Below are 22,979 nucleotides of genomic sequence, written 5' to 3'. Positions count from 1 at the left end.
TCATGTTGCATTCTCTCTGTCAACCACAGATTGTCTATTGCAATTCCCCACACAACTCCTGCAAAAAAATATTCAGGAATCATGGGGGGTGGGGAATGCACTACCAAGTCTCGCTATGTAAATGTGTTGCATGTTAGGCCAGTCACACTACAACCTTGTCGCTGGGGTTTGAGGCAGGTCCCAGGCTCACTGCTTTTGCACTGCAGCAAATGAAACATTCAGACCCCATTAGTGATGAGAGGCCAAGCAAGGCTTGTCTTGTTTGAGTCTTTTTATCAGACTCTCCTCATTCCCATCTCCGAGCCTCCTCTGCTTCACATTAGTTTGCACCTGGTGTGCAGCACAGCTCCACTTACTGTGTCTATGCAGCCAGTGCTGCTTCTTGGGCCTCGGTCTCTGATGAAGGACTTATGCCTGTATGGACACTCCCCGCTCACAGATGCTTCATTGCCACAGCCTCTCTAGGCCTGGCCTCGCAGTCCAGTAAAGGTGCTCCATGGCACCCGGCTCAAGTGTGGAGTGCAACACAATTGTGTCAACCACACCCGGCCAAGCCACGTTGAGGGAGCCGGTCTTACTGCTGCCTCTAGTGGCCAGCTGATGGGGCTGTGTACATCCTCCAGTACCTTCAGTCCAGTGCAGGCAACCTACGAAAGCACAGGGAGGCAGGTTACCATCAGCAAATACAGCAGCGAGGTAATCTGCTATGCATAACTGCGAACCTCGCACATAGTTGAGCACACCCCAGGATCTGCCACAAAATTATGAGTGTAATTTTGCTTCCAATCTCTTGAAATTAGCAATGAGGTAATTGCTAATCAAATAAAATATATTTTGCTTCATCAGTGAATTGTCGTTGCAAGTTTTATTTAAGCTTGGTCATTTATAAGGACTGGGACAAGGAGGATGGAGAGGAGGGGGTAATGAAACAATTACTTACCGGTAATCTTCATTACCTTGATCCACACCCTTGCCCTCCATTTTACTTCTATCCCCGTTTTGTTTCGACCCCTCCGTATTGCTTCCTTCCATACCCACGCCCTTGTGTGATGTTTCCCTCTACCTGCGCTCTCCATGTTGCTTCCCCATACCTGATCCAACTCAGATCTGAAAACGAAAAGAACTAAATAAAAAAAATGCCTGGTCATTTTGTAGGCACACACATGCCTGTTGCACAAGCCTAAAAATGAGGCAGGAGGATATTTCGTAGCGCTTGTTTTTCGTATCCTTTTTAGCCATGCTGTACAGCATTCAGAATGCTGTCCAGCATTGCTAAAAAACACTTGCAAAGCCACTAGGTCCGAAAGGGGAGACCTATTTGCTTTGCCAATGCTATTATTTCGTTTTAAACCTGACAAATAAGTTTAATCCACAGCAGATATTTTTCTGTACAAGTAAGCCCTTCTTTCCAAATATAGTAAAGCCCTTCTTTCCAAATGTAATCAAGCTAGGGAATGACTTTCATGGAGCGCCTGTCCTTATCCAGAAAGAGGTTCTCTCAGTGGCGGAGATTGGCAAATTACATTTCTTAGAGATCTTGTCAATAAGACTGTAAAAGTGATGCATTTTTGTTCAGATGTAGAATATCTTGTCTGTGTTTAGTGTTAGGCTTTCCATGTGGAACACAGCTGCTGTATTCAGGAGCTGTAGCATTGTGGTGAATGCTGCCTTGGCCATCATCAATCTCATCTTCACAATGTATTGTTTTCTGGCCTCACAGTATTTTGTAGTTGAAATTCTAGTGTAATACCCTGACAGGAAAGTGTTTAGCTGAATGGGCAGAGCGCTAAAAATGAAGGTAAAGGGTTCAATTTTTTGGACGTATAGAGGCAAATTTGTGTGAAGGGTCATGTCCCGACAGGAGGAGCTGATCATGGGTTGCCACAAATTAACATGCTCATTTTATGGTGAGGGCGCAGAGAAATGGGTTTGTGCTAATTTTAAAATAAGGGCACGTTAGCCTGCTCATTAGATCGAAGCCTAGCAGACAGCACTGCTATCTGGTACCAAAGACATTTCGGGGTTATGCTGCTTCCCTAAGAAAGCATTCTATCCACTGCTTACCAATGGTTTGGCGTTTTGTAACTCACATTTACTTGCTTTCTATTTGCTGGCTTCATTTGTTTTAGGTTGTCCAGCATATCTCTGTCCCTCCCATGAAGCACACCCTGTTTACCAGCTCTCTGACAGGCTCCTTGTGTTCTTCCACAAGTGCTTGCTTTCTTGGAATACTTGTTTCCCATTCATGAGGAACTCCACAACAGTACATGCTTTCAATGGTCTCCCTTGTATGCGAGTTCACAGTAGTAAACGTGCTACATAAAGGTTTCTACCTTACTATATTTCTGCTTGACTGTTTCTTATTTCCACCACAAGCAGTTTCCCTGTCTTGCGTGCCTGTGAGGAACAATGTTCTGTCTACATGCCTGTTTATTTTGGTCCTTTTTTTTACTAATAGCATAACTTAAACAACCCTCTTCCTCAATTTCACACCCATGCCATAGGCACTGGAAGTAGGAGAATAAAAAGGGAGGGTGCTGAAGCACCTCCAAAATAACCATGCTGAAGTTCAGAAGTGAATGAGCAATAAACAGACCTTTAATTTTTGTTTTTATTTTGTCACATTTGCTGTGCATTTAAAAACAGAGATCAAATGTTAAGCTCTGTCTTCCGAGGGAGGTTGGAGTTTACTTTTCTTTTCTGACTGCACAGCAGGAGGATTTATGTGACAATCTTGCTGGGTATTGGGGGTGTGAAATCAAATGCTGTATGACAGGGACTCTCAATGTTTTGACTTCTGTGCACCCGCACTTTATAATTAGTGGAACTCAGGGATCCTCACTGAATCATTATTGAAATCCAGGGACCCCCCACTGAGTCACTACTAGAAGCCAGAGACCCCTGCCTAAACACTGCTGATGACTTGAACCACAAAAAAACACACAAGAAATAAAGAAACAAGCATTCATCAAACACATAAACAAATGATAACACATTTCATTTAATTTGCAAGCAAATATAAGAAAATAAGCTACTTACCTGTAACTGTAGTTCTGCAGTATTGGATTCTTTCATAGATTCACATGTTTGAATCCTTCCCTGTCGTCGAGATGGTAGTCCATGGTATTCTAGAAAAGCAATGTCCTAATAGACATACAGATTGTAGGCCCTAGGCCTTTTAGTTTAGTAACATATCACAGTCGTTTTTAAAAAAAGGACCAAACTTAAGAGTCAACCAATTAGGACACACCACCCTTTAGAACCCTTCTGAGAGAAGCTGCTTTCCCTCAGCACTAGTATGCACATATGGTATAACACTAAGGGAAATACCGGTGAGTTTCTCCAGGGATGCGGGTGGGTCCCATGTGAATCTATGAAAGATTCTAATACTGGAGAACTACAGTTCCAGGTAAGTAACTTATTTTCTTACTCCAGTATTGGAACCTTCATAGATTCACGTGCTTGAATCGGAATAGCAAGCAGTAATAAGGACATTTTTTTACTGGATATAAAGAGGGTGGAAAGGCAAGTCTTTACACAGGCAGAAGCAAAAGATGTAGAGAAAAATGTGCATAAAACATTATAAGCCGATGGTGCGAAGATAGAACTGTATTGAAAGAGATGTCTCAGTCCTGCCTGTCCTACTGCCACATCTTTGAGGGCTTCTGTAGCCAGGCAGTAGTGCTGAGTGAAGGTGTGTGCTTTTTTCCATGTTGCTGCATAGCAGATGTGAGGCAACAATACTCCCACAAACCGTGCCATGGAGATGGGTCTCGTAGAATGTGTATGCAATCCAGTTCAAAGGCCAGCCAGCCTTTTGATGACTATGAACAATTGCACTTGAAATCCAATTAGATATGGTTTGTTTTCTCACAGGACAACCTCTACTAAGTGCGCTGTAAGCTACAAAGAGCTGATTTGTTTTCTGGAAGGCTTTAGTCCTGTCCAAGTAGAACTTGATGCACCTTTTGAGATCTAGCGAGTGGGGGGCTCGCTTAGCTGTAGTTTAAGTGTTTGGGATGAATGATTTAAGGATTACAGGTTCAATAAGATGGAAGTCCGAGGGGACATTAGGAATTAATTTTGGGTTGGTAAAATGACCCTGTCTTCCCTGAATTGGAGAAACATTTGCTGGATGGTAAAAGCTTGAATCCCGCTGACTCTATGGGCAGACATAAGCGCGAAGAGGAGAGCCACCCTCCATGTAAGGTACTTTATGTCCGCTTTATGGATAGCCTCAAACGGATTTTTCATCAACTGGCCTAATACTGTGTAGAGCTGCCATGTCGGAGGAGGGGCTCTGACTGGTGGAAAAGTTCTAAACAAACGACCACAAAGATGTTGTTTGTTGTATGACCTCTGGAACTGGGAAATGGCTGCAAGATGGAAACGAGTGCCAATCCTGACTGTGCCAACTGCAAACTGGAATGGCATGGCAAGCAAAAAAACGGATGGATTAAACCCAGATCTGTGACTGGGGGTGAATGTTTGATTTGCTCTGCATTCCGTCCATCATTTGTTGTTTCTGCATTTGTCGCCCCAAGTGGGAAGGGTATACCCAGACATGGGTCCCGTGCTTGCTATGCCACCAGATTCAAGCTAGCCTGGCTGATGAAGTGTTATACCCTGAAACCGGTCTGAGGATGCTTCTTTCTGGTCCAGGGAAGACCTGGCCTGGCAGTTCGGGCTGGACTGTTGCCATGGAGAACAGGGTCAAGACTGATTTGCACAATGGCTAGGTCCAAACTGGAATGGCATGGCAAGGAAAAAAAACTGATGGATTAAACCCAGGTCTATGACTGGGGGTGAATGTTTGATTTGCTCTGCATTCCGTCCATCATTTGTTGTTTTTGCATTTGTCGCCCCAAGTGGGAAGGGTATACCCAGGCGTGGGTCCCGTGCTTGCTATGTCACCAGATTCAAGCTAGCCTGGCTGATGAAGGGTGATACACTGAAACTTGTCCCAGGATGCTTCTTTCTGGTTCAGGGAGGACCTGGCCTGGCATTTCGGGCTGGACTGTTCCCATGGGGAACAGGGTCAAGACTGATTTGCATAAGGCTGGGTCCAAACTGGAATGGCATGGCAAGCAAAAAAAACTGATGGATTAAACCCAGATCTGTGACTTTCTGTAAATAAAAAATGAAAATGCTCCCCTTGCCTTGCGAGGGGAGCATTTAGCAGTTTTCACTACCTTTTACTGCCAGGGTTTTCATGGTGGTGACAGGCAGTCAAAAACTGACCTCAATTTCTGCCCATCTACATCAGGTGGGGGGAATTAGAGGTCTGCCTCTGAAGGCCCTTATACCACAAGGTACTTGGAGGGTTTTATCATGGCACAGACAGAGTAGTCTCTGCCATAAATAAACCTATGGTCCGCCCTCATTTAAATTGGATGGGTTGACCACTATGTTGTGTGAAGGGAACACCATCGCTGTTTGCATGGAGTTCCCTCTCTACCAAGATAAAAATTAGGTCCATAATGTTTTGGCGGCTAATTAGGTTTGAAAGCGGAAGTGAAGTTTGAATGACTAGCCTCTGAAGTTTACTGCTTTATATGGCTGTGAATCTGTTCTCATCCGGGTCAGTTTTGTATTATAACATTTTTATAGCACTTACTAACCATTTGTGGGGAGTTGAAGCACTTCACTGCAGGGGCAGCAGCTATTCATTTGATAGCCTACGACAAACACCTCTGGAAATACTCTTTATTGAACATGCACTGATACAATAATATGGTTAATAAAATTACCTGGCTTGTGGTGAATGTTGCCCATTGAACCACATTTGGAAGTCACGTGGCTGAGATCCACCGGCTTGTGGACAATCTGTACCTGCACATGGCCGGAAACACAATTATATGTTTTCACTTATCATGAAAAAGATAAATCTTAGGTCATAAAGCTTATGTCATCACATTGCAACATTGAACTCTGAATGCAACCATGCAGAAGCGTGAATCCCCAGTAAAACTACAAACTCGTTGAAGAGAACCTGCCACCAAAATGTAGTAAATTGTAACTACCTCAGCATGCATAGCAATTACAGGGTGAGAGAAGGGGTTACCAAATAATTTATTTAATTTATTGTAAAGAAAAATGTGAAATACCTGTCTGGTTGTAAAACTTAAAGACTATGTCCAAATATACTGAAACAACAGAAATAAACAAGGTACAACAAACTGAAAACAGCAAGTGAAATTACGGTTTTTAAAAAGCAAACTCCTGGGAACATTCAAAGACTGCAACGTTCATGAGAAGTTCATTATGCGTAAACAGTAATACATTCATTTTTCACTTCCGGAATATGCCGTCATTTGGAAAATGCTAGAAGAATACCTTGCACAATTTAAAGTATTTCTTATAAGTGAATATAAGTGAATATTCCCTATGGTCGCTAAAAGGATCAGTCGTTCTACCCAATTACTTTAATATTTTCATTTCATTTTGTAAATGACATAGTGATGTTCAGGATGCCCATTAAATCTATGTCTGAAGCTAACATACTAGAAATGTACCAAGTTTTGTGAAGAGAATCTTCATTAAGGGCCTGGCCACGCATTGTTTGCATGGTTAAAATTCAGAGGGGCGAGTAAAAAGTGTACCTTGTGGGACTTATTACTTAAAACAGTGGCATAATGAAACGTACCCAAGCCACCCTCCCCCTGCGAACTATGTGGAGGAGAACCCCTTCACACCCAAACAAACTTTAAGGACAAAAGTAGCAGGTGGCTGAGGAAGGTGGCCCTGGAACAGAGACCGGGAACCCCTGCACCACAGTTGATCCTGTTACATCACTGCTTCAAAGATACGTGAACACCCATACACTTTTGCATATTCACCATTGATCATATGGTAGTTATCCATCCTGGAAACACCACAAATTTACCTGTGGTAAGGCCTACATTGTTTTTATTTTCTGAGTAGGAGTGGGATAGAAGAAAATTAGTTACTTACCTGTAACTGCAGTTCTCCAGTATTGGTATCTTTCATAGATTCACATGCTTGAATCATCCCCGTCGTCGAGGTGGGAGCCTCACGGTAACTTTAAATACACAAAGCAGTAAGTTTGAAACCAGTTGGCCTCAGTAGGCCCCGTAGGATATTTTATAGCCTATCCACCTTGTTTTGTGAAAAGACCCAAACTTCAGTGTCAACCAATCAGGATTCAGCCACCTCCCAAACACTCCCAACAGAGGCTGATTTCCCTCAGATTTTCTAGTACATGTGTGAAGTTCAATATCTGTATATTACGGGAGCCTCTGAGGGGTGGATGGTGGGTCGCATGTGAATCTATGAAAGATGCCAATACTGGAGAACTGCAGTTACAGGTAAGTAACTAATTTTCTTCTCCAGTATTGGATCTTTCATAGATTCAGATGCTTGAATCAGAGTAACGAGCAGTAATGTTGGAGAATTAGCGAATTAATCTGCATGTTGTTTTATCGTAATTCTCCAATTGATATCAATAACGTTAATAAATACAACAGTAATAGAAAAAACTGTATGTCAGAATATTATGATACAAAATGTGACGTTGTTGTTTTGAGGTTTACATTTTAACACAATATGAAAAAGCGTTGGTATTACGACTAGTATGAAGCAAAATATTAGAGCAATCAACACTTTAATACAAAATTAGATGTTAAAGAAACTGAACAATATCAAACATACCTTGAGTGTGGTGATGGGATGTTGTAAGAGGCTCACCTTAACGAAATAGATGCCTCAGTACTGCCTTCCCCACTGCTGCATCAATGTTACTTGTTTCTTCGAGGCAATAGTGTTTTGTAAACGTATGCTGGCTGGACCATGTGGCCGCCCTGCAGATGCTGTGCAGTGGCACACCAGCAAAGAGTGCAGCCGAAGTGGCTACCGATCTTGTAGAATGGGCTCTCACCTTGTTGTGGAGCGGTTTACCAGCCTTAGCATGACAGAATTGGATTGCGAGGCCAATCCACCTGGCTATAGTCTGTTTGGACACTGCGTGGCCCTTTCTTGTTCCACCAAATGCAACAAATAACTGGTCAGACTGACGTATGACTTGTGTTTTCTGTAAGAAAATTTTTAGACACCTTTTTATATCCAGGGAATGTAATGTCTTCTCTGCTACCGTTTGTGGATTCGGAAAAAAGGTTTTTAAGATGACTGGTTCATTCAAGTGAAAAGTTGAAGGAACTTTTGGGATATACTTAGGATTTGTTCTCAGGATTACACCGGAATTTGTAAATTGGAGGAAAGGCTCTTTAGTAGTGAAGGCCTGAATGTCGCTGACTCTTTTGGCTGAAGTAAGAGCTAGTAGTAAAGCTGTCTTCCATGAGATGAATTTTAGATCCGCTCTGTGAATAGGCTCAAAGGGAGCTTTCACGAGCTGCATTAATACAATATTCAGGGACCATAACGGCGGAGGTTTCCGGACTGGTGGGAAAACACGAAACAGGTCCTTCATGAATTGTTTCACAATCCTGGTGGAGCATAATGAGACCATGTGTTGTGATCTACGGTATCTCGAGATTGCTGCCAGATGCACTCGAATGGAGGAGTATGAAAGTCATGATTTTGCCAAAAGCAACAGATATGGAAGTATCTGCTCTGGAGGAGCGGAAATAGGATGTATACCTTGATCTGCACACCACATACAAAAACGTTTCCATTTAAGTGTGTAAGCTTTATTGGTAGTGTCCGCTCTAGCTTTGGCTAAGATGTCTCTACACTCCGAGGAAATGTTCAGATTTACATACTCATTGAATTCAGGAGCCAAGCCGATAAGTGAAGAGATGACGCATCTGGATGCCTGACTTGTCCCTGGTGCATTGTCAAGAGGGTTGGACTCTGTTTGAGTTGCACATGTGGCTGTTCGGAGAGCATTAGGAGCTCCGTGTACCAGACCTGTCTGGGCCACCTGGGAGCTATGAATAGAAGGCGACACCCCTCCGTCTTCATTTTGTTGATGACTCTCGGTATGAGCGTGATCGGAGGAAAAGCGTAAGCGTAGACCCCGGACCATCTCATCGAAAACGCATTGCCCCATAATCCTTTCTGGGGAAGCCAACTTGCATAATACTGGCATTTCTTGTTCTCGAGTGTGGCAAACAGGTCGAGATTTGGTTTGCCTCATAAAAGGAAGAGTCAATCGAGAAGTTCCTGGTCTAGCTCCCACTCGTGGTATGGTATCACAGTCCTGCTCAGGGTGTCTGCCAGAACGTTGGTTTGCCCTGGCACATGCTCCGCTTTGAGCGAAATGTTGTGCTTGATCGCCCATTTCCAGATATCCTGAGCCAGTTGCGAGAGTTGTTGAGATCTTGTGCCCCCCTGCTTGTTTAGATAAAACATGCTGGCCGTATTGTCTGTTCTGATTAAGACGCTTGAATTTTGAAGTTTTGGCAAAAAAGCTTTTAGGTCTATCGCTTTGAGCTCCAGGTGATTTATGTGGAGCTGAACCTCTTTTGCATTCCAGGATCCACTGATTTGTAGATCTTGGCAGTGTGCACCCCATCCCTCGAGAGAAGCATCTGTTGTTACTATGTAACTGGGTACTTGATAAAGGAATGTGAGTCCGTTGGACAAATTGGTCAGTGTTGCCCACCACTTCATGGTGGTCTGCATTAGATGTGTTATGCGAATTCTGTCTTCGAACGAACCGTGCACCTGAGTCCATTGTACATCCAATTGCTCTTGTAGGGGTCGCATATGGAGTGTGCAATCTGGGACTAGCGGAATGCATGATGAGATCATCCCTAGCAATGATTTGTAGGTGCGGACTGAAACAAACTTTTTGTAGAGAGTTTGCGTGCTACGGAGGTTAGTTTTTGTTTCCTCTCGTGAGACAGATATGCCTTGCTGTGGACCGTGTCTAGTATTGCTCCTACGAAATTTAATACTTGTGTGGGGAGAAGCTGAGATTTTCGATAATTGACGACAAACCCCAGGCTGTTTAACAATTGAAGGCAAACCAAAATAGGACGTACCACCTGAGACTTTGAAGGTGCCTTTATGAGCCAGTTGTCTAGGTAGGGAAAAACCTGCATGCCCGAATGGCGGAGATGTGCTGCTACCGGAGCCAACATTTTCGTGAAAATTCTGGGGGCCGATTTTAGACCGAATGGAAGAACTCGAAATTGGAGGTGCATACCAGCTACTTTGAACCTAAGGAATTTGCGGTGGTTGCGGTGTATTGGAATATGAAAGTAAGCATCCTGGAGGTCTAGGGATGCCATCAGATCTCCAGTATTTAAAAGGCGCAAGACATCCTGTAGTGTTACCATCCTGAACGATTGCTTCTTTAGGAACTTGTTTAGTGCTCTTAAGTCCAGAATGGGGCGCCAGTCCCCAGAGGGTTTCTTTACGAGAAAGAAGCGGGAATAGAATCCCCTGTTCCTCTAAGACAAAGGGACCGGTTCTATTGCTCCTTTGCCCAGCTTCACTTGCACTTCCTTGAGGAGTTGGTTCATCCTCGGGGGCGGAGGGCCTGATGGAGGAACAGCTGGTGGTGCCTGTGTGAATTCCAGAGTATGGCCTCTGGCCACTATATCGAGCACCCACCTGTCTGATGTTATTGCCGCCCATTGAAGGAAATAAGAAGTGATGCGACCTCCAACCCTCGAGATTGGAGAGGGGAAGAATGCTGGTTTGGCTGGTAGGTATGGTTGTTTCCTGCCCTTATCCCCTTCTCGGGCAGCCACTCTTCCTCTTGCTGGATGTTTATAGGCCGCGGCCGGTGGCAACCTGTAATGCTGCTGTTGCTGGTGGTACTGTTGTCGGGATCCTGTGGAGGAAGACTGATACTGGGGTCTGTACTGATGGTAGCTCCCTCGAAAGGAGTAACCTCCTCTTCCCCTTGCTCCATGAAAAGGTTGCTTTTTTTACTGTAGGGTACCTAATGATTTTGCCGTATCCGTATCTGTTTTGATGGCTTGTAACATGTCGTCGACATGCTTCCCAAACAGACTTTTACCATCAAAAGGCATGTCGAGAACGCGGCTCTGGACCTCCGGTCGAAATGATGTAGCCTTTAGCCATCCTTGCCTACGCAAGACTGCTGCACCAGCCAATTGTCTGAAACCAGTTAAAGAAATGTCTATTGCGCTGTCTATAATCTCTGCCGCAATCCGTTCTCCTTCCTGTAACACCTTCTTCTCTTCCACCTTGACATCCTCCAGCAAGAGATCCAAGAAAGCAGACATGTCTGCCCACATCTGGCGATGATATCTCCCTAGGATGCTAGGGAATTAGCTGCCTTGACTGTGACCGCCGCTACAGAGTAGAATTTTTTCCCGATATTATCTAATCTCCTCCCCTCTTTGTTTGGGGGAGATGCTATAGGTGTGGAAGGGTTTCTAGAACGTCGTTGTGCTGCCTGCGATATCACCAAATCCGGTTTCTGTTGCGACACTAAACAGGCCGGAGAATCATCCGGGGCCTTATATTTCTTTTCTAGCCTTGGCATTTGTGAATGCACTGTCGCCGGATTCTTCATCGCCTTCAACCCTTCCTGCCATAAGAAATCTACTATCGGTATCGCTCTTACCGATCTCTTTGATGGCTCCTTGAAGTCGTAAAGGAAGCACTCTGTTTCACGAGAGATAATAGAAAGGCCAAATCGCTTTGCCGCTCTCTCGATCAAATTACGAAAACCTCCTATGTCCTCTGGAGGCAAATCCACTGGACCTGCTGGAGGTGGAGATGGTTTAGGGACGAGGTAATCATCCCATTCACTGGTTACTGAATCTCTTAACTCACCCTCCTCCCTTTCGTCGTCCGACGAGGGATGAGCTTCAGTTGGGGAACCCGGAGGTACTCTTTGAAGATCTCTCCCCTTCCTGCAAGACTTTCTTTGCTTCTGATTTAGAGTCTTCAGGCAGTTGATCCAAATAGGGTGCAATGTCAGCCCATATCTGCCTATCGTATCTGCCTAAGATAGCCAGAGAGTTAGAAGCTTGTATAATAAGCGAAGCCATTAACGAAAAACGTTTTCCTATATTGTCTAATCTCCTACCCTCTTTGTCGGGTGGGGCAGAGATTGGTGCTGAAGGGTTCCTTGATCTGCGCTGAGCCGCCTGAGCAATTACTGAATCGTGTCTGGGATAGCCCGTGAGGCAGTCCGGAGAATCTTCTGGTGCCTTATATTTCTTATCAAGGCGAGGTAGAACTGGGGTGACCGTGGCTGGGTTCTTCATAACTTTAATGCCCTCATTCCCGATATGGTCCACAATCAGCATAGATTTAACACTCTTTTGAAAAGGCTCCTTAAAATCATACAAAAAACAGTCCATCTGTTTTGTGGGCATGGGCAACTCAAATCTTTTAGCAGCTCTTTCCAGCAGGTTGTGGAAACCTCCGATGTCACCCGGAGGGGAATCTACAGGAACCGGAGGGGGAGAGGACGGAGTGGGAATATGATAGTCCTCCCATTCAGTTATTGCGTCCGGCAACTCTCCTTCCTCTCTATCATCATCATCTTCAGAGGAGGACAAATCCTGCACAGGAATGGAAACTGGTGTTTGTGGTGGTCCCTGGGATGTTTGGATTCCTGGATGGATAGGGGTAAAAGGTATAGCGGATGCAACAGGTTGCTGAACTTCCAAGCTAGTTGGTGGAAACCGCTTTCTGTAGTCGTCCAACATTAGCTGTAGATCAGTTATGAGTGATCCTGGCAAGGAAACCATCTGCTCCTGATACGGATACTGGTGGGATTGCGGGTAGTAAGATTGCAGATCATGCTGGGTGTCCTCCTCTAGATCCTGGCACTTGATGTGCAGTTCTGATGGGCTCTGAGCAACCCCGAAAGGTCCCTCATCATCTGAGTCCTCTTGCTCCAGCAGATGCGTAGGTACCAAGGCCGAAACTCTACCTGGAGATGTTGCCAACGGTGAAAGGAAAGAAGACTTCTTGTGTGTCTTAACCCTCGTCGACGGCATCACGGAACACGGATGACATCGTCGACGGGAATGTAGACAGTACACTCGTCGGCATCACCAACGGTATCGTCGACGGTATCAGCGTCGCCGATGGCAGCGCCGACAGAGTCGTCGACGGAGACATCGATGGAGAAATTCTCATTGATGAGGAAAACGACGATGGTAAAGTCAACGTCGACGGTCTCACAGCGGTAACATGGATGAAGGAGAGGTGATGGGCGAGGCAACCATGAACGCAATCGACGAGGACGTCGTCGACACGATCGTCGATGAAGAGGACAACGCCATAGAGATTGTAGAAGAAGTAGCAGTTAACGACGATGCTGTGCAGACACCTTTAGACACCGCCGTCGACGGTGTTCTCGCCGACGATGTAATTGACGGTGTCGTCGTCGTAGATTTTCCGGATGGCCTGTTAAAAACATGTTTCACCACAGGAGGTGGTGTTGGAGGCTCAGAAAAGGCTCTTTTGCTGCACTCTGAGGAGACAGATCTTTCTTTTGAGTGCCTTTTTGAAGAAACAGAACTCCTGTGAGGAGACCTGGAAGGACTTCCAGGTCTAGAGGACACCCTTTTAGACTTCTTATGAGCCTTTCTATGAAGATCTTCTGAGTGAGGTTAGGGAGATCTGCCTCTTTTCTGTAGCTTTCTGGATGAAGTTGTAGATTCCTCAATGTCAGAGTCAGACACTGGGTTAGATCTGGACTTCAGTTTATGGAGCCAAATTAGTAGTCTACCCTCTCTGTCTTTGAGTGTTTTGTTAGAGAAGGTCCTGCAGACCTTGCAATCTTTGGTCACATGGTCAGGGTAGAGGCAGTAAATACAGTCCCTGCGTGGGTCCTCAGAGTGAAGCCTCTTTTTCCCACAGGTCTTACAGGTTCTGAAAAGGCTTTTCTACTCTTTATCTGACATGGTGAACTCCTTCGCAAAACAGAGTTCTCTTTAGCAAGGTAAGAAGAAGACACCTTACTTGTTGTAGAAAATCCTTTTTCTGATAAAAAGAGCAAATCTGAGGGAAGGGAGTTCCTCTCAGGAGGGTTCTAGAGGGAGGGAAAGCCTGATTGGCTGGGCCCTGTTTCGGTCTTTTTGCTCATAATGATGAGGGTAGGCTACTAAAGTGAAGGCTTAGGCCTTTTTTCTTTGCTGTAGCCTGTATGTATAGCTGTTTTGATGTACCGGGGGCTCCCATCTCGACGACGGGGAAGGATTCAAGTATGTGAATCTATGAAAGTTCCAATACTGGAGTAAGTAACTTTTCCTTCCCCTTGTGCTTCTACGTTAATAGTCCTAATCATATGAACAGAGTGGTAAACCAATCCCTACTAGACCACTGCGGAAGAAGTAACTGGATGGTAGAAATTGAAAGTAGTAAAAAGTTAACTAAACTTAAGCATCAAGAAGTTTATCTATCTAACTTGAAGTCTAAAGCCAGAGAACAGTGATTGTGAATGTGTAGACCAACAAGTCACCAGCAACGTAAATTCCTTAATAAAGCTACAGTGGCAGAATTTCCTCTGTGTAATGTGTGTTAGGATTACCAAGTTTATTTGCTTTCTGATGCTTATATCAATCTATCTATCTAGAATCAATGTTTGAGAGATAGGCAGATCTGCTTGAATGTGAACATACATCGTTAAACGTTTTGGTTTCCTAGGGCCAGATGTATCAAAGGATTTTACACATTCTGTGTCTATGGGAAAAAGCTTTAGTACATATGGCCCCTTGTCTCTATATTATCCATGCAATTAATTTTCTGCTGTTGGTTTCTTAAACACACAAGCAACTAAACAGTCTTGCCAAAAATAAAAAAGCAAGATGACTTTCAGGAGAAATGATGAATGTGTTCTCATCCCCACAGAGGGTGTGTGCAGGAGGTTTTGTTGTGTAGGGTTAGGAAAGAAGGTAGCTCTCAAAACATTAGGTGTTGTTTTCATAATTTTGGCAGAGAAGGATTAAGAGAGAGTGATAAGTGTGGGTGTCAGGACGTCACAGACTCAAGAGACATTAGCTGAAACATAAACACAGATATCACAGAGAAAATTCTCTCAAGACAGGGTGATAAAAACCAGTACCAGTGTTCTAAGATCGTCTCACGTAAGCTGGTAAAAATAACTGACTGTGTGAAGTAATTGCCTGCATGAGTCACAGTGGGATATGGGAGCTAACGGATCCTTGAAGAAGCAGTTGACATTTTCAATTTTCTCTACAATGCTGTTTACATTTTCCTTCATGTTTTCATGTTTCTTTGGTGGCCTCCAGGCAGCAACGTTAGGATTTATACTGTAGGGTTGCTTCTGAAGTTTATTTATATTTTAGAATCCACATACTTCAGAATAATCATGGAATTTAACTTCAGCTAGCATGAATATCTGCATTTGGCAGTGCCAGATTTAGACTTAGCAACTGTTACTTTTGAGTAACATTCCAGGAAACCTACAGGCAGGCAGTGATATTCCAATACTAAGGACAATCAAAAAGTGTCTATCATGCAGAACAAAGTATTCCTTAATTATATTAACAGTTGTTGGAATGTTGCCTTTCAGGAGGGTCACACTGGACTTTTTGCTTTCTTTATTAAACTCTATTTTGTTGGCTGTAGAACTCTGTGCACTTTACTCTGTTAACCAGTGATAAAGTGCTTGTGCTCTGACTGTTACACATAGTATAACTGGCACATTTATTGTACTTATTAGTCTGTAGTAAATGGTATTATATGTACCCAGAGCCTGTAAATTAAATGATATCCGTGGGCTGCAGCACTCACTTTGACATCCATTACAGTATCACTTTAAAACATCTCTCCAGGCCTGCCATGCAGCCTGGATGTCAAGCTGTAAACTGGCATTTCGACCTGGCAAATTAAACCTTTTGCCAGGACTAAACCTTGATTTTTATTAATACGTTGTCACCCCTGAGGTATGCAATCAATGCTCATACGGCAGGGTGCAGGATATTTGAAAAGTAAGACATGTATATTTAATGTTTCACATGCCCTAGCAGTGGACAAAAAATCAAAGTTGTTTTTCAAGGTGGCAAAAAGCGCTACATTCAGTGTGGGAGTAGCTGCTAAAATAGTAATTTAAGCTCCAGCTTAACAGACAAGTCATATTTTGAATTACTATTTTGGAAAGGAAACTTTTAGAAAGTTTTCATTTTCCTGCCTAAAAGCAAATTGTAGTCCTGTCAGTGTCCACCTGTCACCTGACCCCTGATGGCTCCCCTGTGGGGAGATGTCCATTGCTCCTAAACAGTCAACAAAGGGACTTAGGTGTGGGGAGGTTGACTCCTCCCTTGACAGGATAGCCTGGCAGCTTTGCCCAGCCCCTTCCTGAGATACAAAGTGTGCCTACCTTGCAGCTGACAGATGAAACTCACAATCAGGTCTGACTCTCCTTTGTTTCTCTAGTCAGGCTGGCACCAAACCCTGTGGTAGGGTAGACATAGATCAGAACTGGTTTAGGGGGTGAACAAAGGTCTTCCCCCACAGGCTGGCACTATTTTTTTGCCAACTTTCTGTCTGGAGAACTGACGGAGACAGGGACTGCCTTATAACCACAGCCATCAAATATCCGGTCAGCCTCAGTTTGCTGGTTTACCTAATTGAAGGGGATATGGCTTCTAGAAACGTTTTGAAGTCTGAGCGAAGAGGGCTTCATTTGAACTGATGCCAAGCAGCAGCAATGTTGAGGTCTTCCCAGGCACAGACTTCGGACTTCGCACCTTGAGCTTCCCTGCCTTTGTCGACAATTGCATCAGGACCCTCTGTCATTGAGCTCAGCTCTGGATGCAGCTTGGCCCTCTGACCTCTTGCTGACAATCACTTTTTCTTCATAAAAGTTTTTAAGTCAGAAGGTAACCTTTCCACCGGGATAAACCTGGCCTTAAGTGTGACTCTAATTTGGTGGTAGCTCTACCAGATAATTTCGTTTGGGGTTTTTTGCTTTTTGGTGCTATTTTAAAGTCACACTTTAAAAATTCATATCACCCATTCTACTCATTAGATTTGTGTTGTTCTGGTATCATTTTATTTATCAAAATATTCTCTATCATCTAAAGTGGTTTAACATTTTACTTATGTAATGTTTTCACTTTTTAGTGTTGAAGCACTGCATAAACACTGTTCACATTGCCTCTAAGTTGAGCCTGAGTGCTTTGTGCCAAGCTAACAAAGGGTTAAGCACAGGTTTATTTAGTGACTTTAGTGGTTCACACTGTCAAGGACTGTGATTAATATTTAAGGTGGGTTCTCACCACCATCAACCATTTTCGTACTACAATTGGAACATATTTGTAGAAAGCATGACAAAGCTCAAGACCCTCAAATTAAAGTATTGTTCCTTGGGTGCAAAGTTTGCCAGGCTTCAGGATGGCTTCAAAGTCATCAAACTCTAGAAGTGAAACTCTACTTTGGCCTGCTACATCATCAGGTGTATCTGGATGAGTTCTATGGGTCACTACTTCACAGAACATACAGCACCGTTGAGGTTTACTATGTAGAGGGAATGCAGGCAACAATGGTTCTCTTTATCTTGAGCGGGTGGTTACAGCCTCTCCCTTTGGCGCCGTTGGAAGACAAATATGTTGGTGTCAATGTCCTGTTGAAAGAATGCCTATTGCGAGTTGACTTTTTTTAATCCAGGGCATGAACATCCTAAATACTCGGCTGCATGTACCACAGTGTAACAGGGGCACGGAGAACAGTGGAAGAGCAGTGGCTTTTTACAGCTGGATTGAAGGCTTCTTCCAGAATGTGTCTGGGTGGTGAGGTGCAGGACACCAGGGAGCCTGGAGAGTTTTTATAGAAAAGCAAATAGAGGTAACTCAAATGACCTGTTTGAAGAAATCTAGCAACAAAGGAGACATGATGGTTGGAGCTGATGGCAGTCTGTGTGTCTGTGACAATTCTGAGACTAATTGTGCTCCCCACATTGCGAGTTGATATGCAAAACCTTCAAGCCCTTTAAGGTGCTCTCTCAATTACCATGATGCCCTAAGAGAGCCACAGATAAAAAAGTAGGAGATCCTGTGACCAGATTCTTCCACCTGCAACAGTGAATGTTACTAGCTAGAAATGGCAACTATTAAGAGTACAGGAGCTCTCTCATGGGGAAAACTGTTTAAAGCTTGTTAAAACAATCTCCTTTAAGGAACTCAGAATGTTGGACTGAATGGCAGTAATAAAGAGTTAACATGTAAAACTAGAGATATGAGTTACAGGAGTAGGAAAGGGCACCCAAGATCCCACTGGAAAAGTGAATACCCAGGAAAAGCCAGTAACAATTATGGGGAATGTTGTTGGCTATTTGAGCAGATGACCATCAAACCCCTAATGAAGGTTGTAAAGAGTGTAACATGTAGTACAAATAAGCCATCCTACCCATTCATGGCTTTTATGTGCTCAAAGAATGTATGAGGTGGATAATGTCTAGAATTTCCCAGAACAAGAACAATTGGGTTCTCAGCAGAATAAGTACAAACCTACTGATTAGTCACACAAAGTCTTAAAAAAGGATGTAAAGCTGTGGTATTGTTGAAGCGCTGTTGAGGTGGCCAAGAAAAATACACTCAACATGAAGAAGGAATGGTTACATTTTTTCCTAATTTATTGTCAGGACACGCAAATGAAAAGGTAAGCAGTGCAAAAGATGTAGTATGCTACACAGCCAGTCTTAGGGAGAGGCTGGAATTTTTATCAAGTGGACACTTGTGGATTTAAAGAACTGTTCTAAAGGTCACTACTGATTCAAGAGTTTGGAATTTCCATATGAGTCCTAGGAACATGATAGTTTCTGACTAAAGTTGGTTTCTCTCATTGAATGAGGGTGAATTGGTTCTGATGACTCCAGAATGGGACTGTGATTGAGATGGGATGTATTAGACAAGTGGTTGATTTGGATAACGTTGAGCAGATACCTACTAAACAAACCCTTTTCTTTACCTTCTTTTTGCTTAAAGGACATTATAAAGTTAATTATAGTTTTTTAAGTGCAGTGCTTTAAAAAGTTAATTTTATGCTTTCCTAGCCTGGATTAGGATTTCTACTTTTTAATTTAAAGCTTATTTGCCGACACTCTAAGCAAACATCCATTTATAGTTAACAAGTGACTCTATAAAAATAATAATTTTGAAACAAAACAGTCAAAAATCGAAAGCTACTTAATCTTGACATATACATATATATAACTATTTCTTTGTGCCAATAATTAAAAAATCTTCAAATCTCAAAGGTCTATAGCTTAACTGCATAACAATCACAAGACTAAAACATGGGATCTGAGTTACAGATAGGTGAACATTCCCTCAGTTTGTGAAGAAGTGCCAGAGGAGAACCATCCAATGGAGGATTTTCCACTTTCACAACCAACTCGAGGCACTTCCGTTTACACCCATCTCTAAATAAATCCTGGTTTCCATAATTACTGGCCCTTCACAAATACTCTCTTCTTATGTTGTGTCTTATGACTTAAATTAATTAACTAAATTATATGATTAAAATGCTTAACAATACTCACAGCGCCTCCTCCTGGGGTATGCCTCAGATTTTCTTTTGAGCCGCACTTTGACTGCACAGTGCTAACATCCAATTTCTTGTGGACAATCTGCACCTTTAGGTTAAAAAACAAACGTTCATAAGAACATACATTCAAAAAGAGTAAATTGTTGAGAACATGATTTTTCTCATCCAAGTCTAACTATTATTCTAAACCTTTGCTCCAAAGACCAAGATATAGTAAAGCATTGTAAAGCATTGTAAAGCTACTAAGGCCCAGTTCAACTCAAATAAAAAATTACTAACTGGTAATATTATTCCCATATTACTCACTGAGGTCATGCACACTGCATGGTGTGATACTAAATAATTTTTAAACAATAGAGGCTTATTTAACAATACTCCGTGTTTTTTTTCTTTTAAATATAAAGCTGTATATTCTTATGGCCCAAGTTTTTCCTATTCTAAATCATTCGGTATCTGCGAATTAAAGAAGGGATGTAAAATGCTTTCAGTGCTGTCAAACACAGAGCTGTATATAGTACAAACATATGTATCAAACTAAGCAGGCATATGCATGTTCTTTCCTGTTACTGTTTACTTGCTATGCCAAAAGGTTTGGATCAGAACTTCGGGCTAAGCTAGATGATTAAAACTTTTCTGATGCATCAAATATTGGCAACATTTATTCTAAATTCAAAAGTATTATTTTGGGATAATACTTAGGAACGGTCTCTTACCTGTTATGCTAATTCTCATTCAGGGGAATCTACACCAATGTACTCTAAAAGGCTAAATACATTTAAGTATGGAAAAGTCACTACTAAGATTAGATGACTATAAAAACAAACCTTTTTCGAAAGAAAAAAAAAACAAAGTGAAAGGAATCAGGTCAATGTAGCTATATTGGCTGCAGCTACATTAGGATGAAAACTGACCTTGCACCTATAAGGGCTCCAAACACTCTAGTGTCCTATCATGCTTGTTAGGTGGCAGTTACCACAGTTGTTTTTTACAACAGAAGTCAGAATAAAACTAAATATAGAACATTACTTATCTTTCTACCTACTTCTGGAAGGGAGAGCAGGTTTGTTATGATTTCAGTTGATATTCACCTGAAGGATAACTATGTTTATAGGTAAAAACATGTCCTTCTTCTTCAGGGCATCTCTCCTGCTAACCATAAGCACTGAAAAAAGTAGCATGCTATCTCCAATAACCATGATGGAACGAGAAAAAGATAAATCAATGTAAGCCAGATAATGAGATTTTTCAAGGAGGTCTGCCCCACTTGGGCATGTGTCCTAAAATCCAGTTGAAGTCTATAGTATCTTGCAAATGTGTGAGCACACCTCGAGGTGGCTGCTCTCCAGATTTAAGCAACATCATTATCTCTATGTAAAGCAGCCATAGACATTTTACTTCTGATGGAGGTGCCTTTGGTCTTGCGAGGTAAACGTCTAATTACTTCATGGTAGCATAACAAAATGCATGAAACTATCCATCTGGACAGTAATTGATTGAATGTGGCTAACCCTACACGTAAAGGACCATAATTTACAAACAACTGCTTGGATCTTCAATTTTTTTGTGTTATCAAGGCAGAATTTCAGAACTCTTCTAACATCAAGTGTGTGGAGTGATCTCTCGGCCGGAGAAGTAGGATTCTGAAAAAAACCTCTGTAAGGTAATGGTTTGGTTTACATGAAATTCTGAAATTACTATAGGTAGAAATCTTGACAAGTCCTCATGACTAATCCGTTGCTATAAAGCCTGTGTCTCATAAAGTTATAACTACAAGGAAAGTGACTTTCCATGAAAGGTGTATAAGAAAGCATTGTGAATTTTTTCGAACTGCGACCCCAGGAGGCGCGTTATGACAATTTTTGAGCTCCAGGGAGGAGAAGGTCTCTGTACTGTGTGCTAATGCTCTCTGCAAATTCATTAACCACTGGGAGTTTGAAAAAAGAGGAGTATGAAGGGAACTGTAAGCCTCATAACGCTTAATGAAGCAAATATGGGAGAAAAGCTTCTTCTTGGCAAATGTTCAGATCAAAATTGCTCCTAGTACACCAAAAATAATACATCTTCCATTTGAAAGAATGCAAATTTCTTGTAAAAGGGTATTTAGCTTCTCCTAGAAAATACATACAATCCTGTGGAACGCTCAAGTGTCCTTACTTGAGTTGCCAAACTCAAGGATCGTAGGATGGGATGCAGTAACTGGCCCCAGTACTTGTGTAGAAGGTTTGGTCTGCACAACAGTTCCCTGGGCGGTTATTGTGACAGGTAAAGAACGTCCATGAAACACCAATGACAGGCCCACGCTAGGACAATTAGGGAATAAGTGTAAAAAAAAATTGACAGATCACCCCATCAATAGGGCATTCGCTTCAGTGCCTGGTTGGTAGAGTCTCTAGGCAAAGTATGGGTATTTTACATTCTCTGGTGATGAAGAGATCCAACTGAAGGAAGCCCCAGTCGCAGAAGACATTGTGAAGGTCATAAATGTTGAGGACTCACTTGTGGAGGTCGAGAATGGATCTGCTTAGAGCGCTCACTTCAATGTTTTAGGGATGGGCTGCAGTGGTCCCTACGTTCCTGGCTATTAACTAGGTTTTGGCTTCTAGTTACCAGGCTCTGGTCCTCATCCCTCCCTACGTATTTGTCTGAACAAGAAGGGAGTCAGTCCTGAAAAAGGGAAGGAAGGCACACAGGGACAGGTCTACATCCCTCAGGTTCAGCAGATTCATATGGTATGTCATTTATTTGAGGACCAAATCCTTTGAGTTTGAATGTGATCCATGTGTGCACCCCCAACCCAAAAGGGCAGCGTTGGTCACTATAATCAGGTCTGGAATATCTTCGTAGAAAGTAATTCTGCTCCGGAGATTCTCCAGATGCTGCCATCAATTAAGGCACTAAGGGCCTGGTTTATACTTTTTTAGCACCGCATTTGTGTAATTTTTTAAGGCAAAAGCTGCGCAAATTTACAAAATTCAATTATATTTTGTACGTTTGCGCCGCTTTTGCGTCAAAAAATTATGCAAATGCAGTGCTAAAAAAGTATAAATCAGGCCCTAAATGCATTGGGAGAAAGAATGTTCTTGTCGTCCTATTTGTCTGAGAATTTACACCACTACTCTTCCAGAAATTCTTCTAATGGTCTCATGTGGAGGTGGGCTTTCGAGACAAGAAAGATGCAGGACACAATGGACAACATGTACCTCACTGTTTTGTGCATTGCTTTCAGCAGATGAACATTTCAGATGCATAGCGAACAGTCTTTCCTTTGAAGGATATATATTTTTAAAATATTTTTAAAGTATCCTGAATCGATTCCAGAAAGTGTAGGGACTTCACTGGAGATTAACTTAATTTTTCATGATTGATGTGTGACTGAGAGTAGAAACAGTCATATGAAAATGCTGACAAACATGTTGAAATGTTGAAAACCATGATTAGCCAGATGTCCTGATATAGACAAAGATCTGCTGTCTCTTGAGATGTGCTGCAATGACAGTCATGCATTTTTCAGAATGTCCTAACGTTTACATTGGAGGCGGAATGGAAGG

The 22,979-nt window shown here is 42.7% G+C and overlaps 1 protein-coding gene across 4 annotated transcripts in view; it reads right to left on the bottom strand.

Moving 5' to 3' along the window:
* The window catches only part of MAPT (microtubule associated protein tau), a 755,319-nt gene that overhangs the window by 178,104 nt on the left and 554,236 nt on the right, over positions 1-22,979 (bottom strand). For all 4 annotated transcript variants that reach the window (XM_069238040.1, XM_069238043.1, XM_069238041.1 and 1 more), the window contains 2 exons: positions 19,427-19,519; positions 5,751-5,832 (listed from right to left, as the gene is read on the bottom strand). In XM_069238040.1, coding sequence (XP_069094141.1) covers positions 5,751-5,832; positions 19,427-19,519 — 175 coding nt within the window. The remainder of the gene's footprint in view (positions 1-5,750; positions 5,833-19,426; positions 19,520-22,979) is intronic.

Source organism: Pleurodeles waltl, chromosome 6, assembly GCF_031143425.1.
Source record: "Pleurodeles waltl isolate 20211129_DDA chromosome 6, aPleWal1.hap1.20221129, whole genome shotgun sequence".
In the NCBI taxonomy this organism is placed as follows: domain Eukaryota; kingdom Metazoa; phylum Chordata; class Amphibia; order Caudata; family Salamandridae; genus Pleurodeles; species Pleurodeles waltl.
The sequence above is the reverse complement of the archived record's forward strand: the minus strand, read 5'-3'. Positions and strand labels throughout refer to the sequence as shown.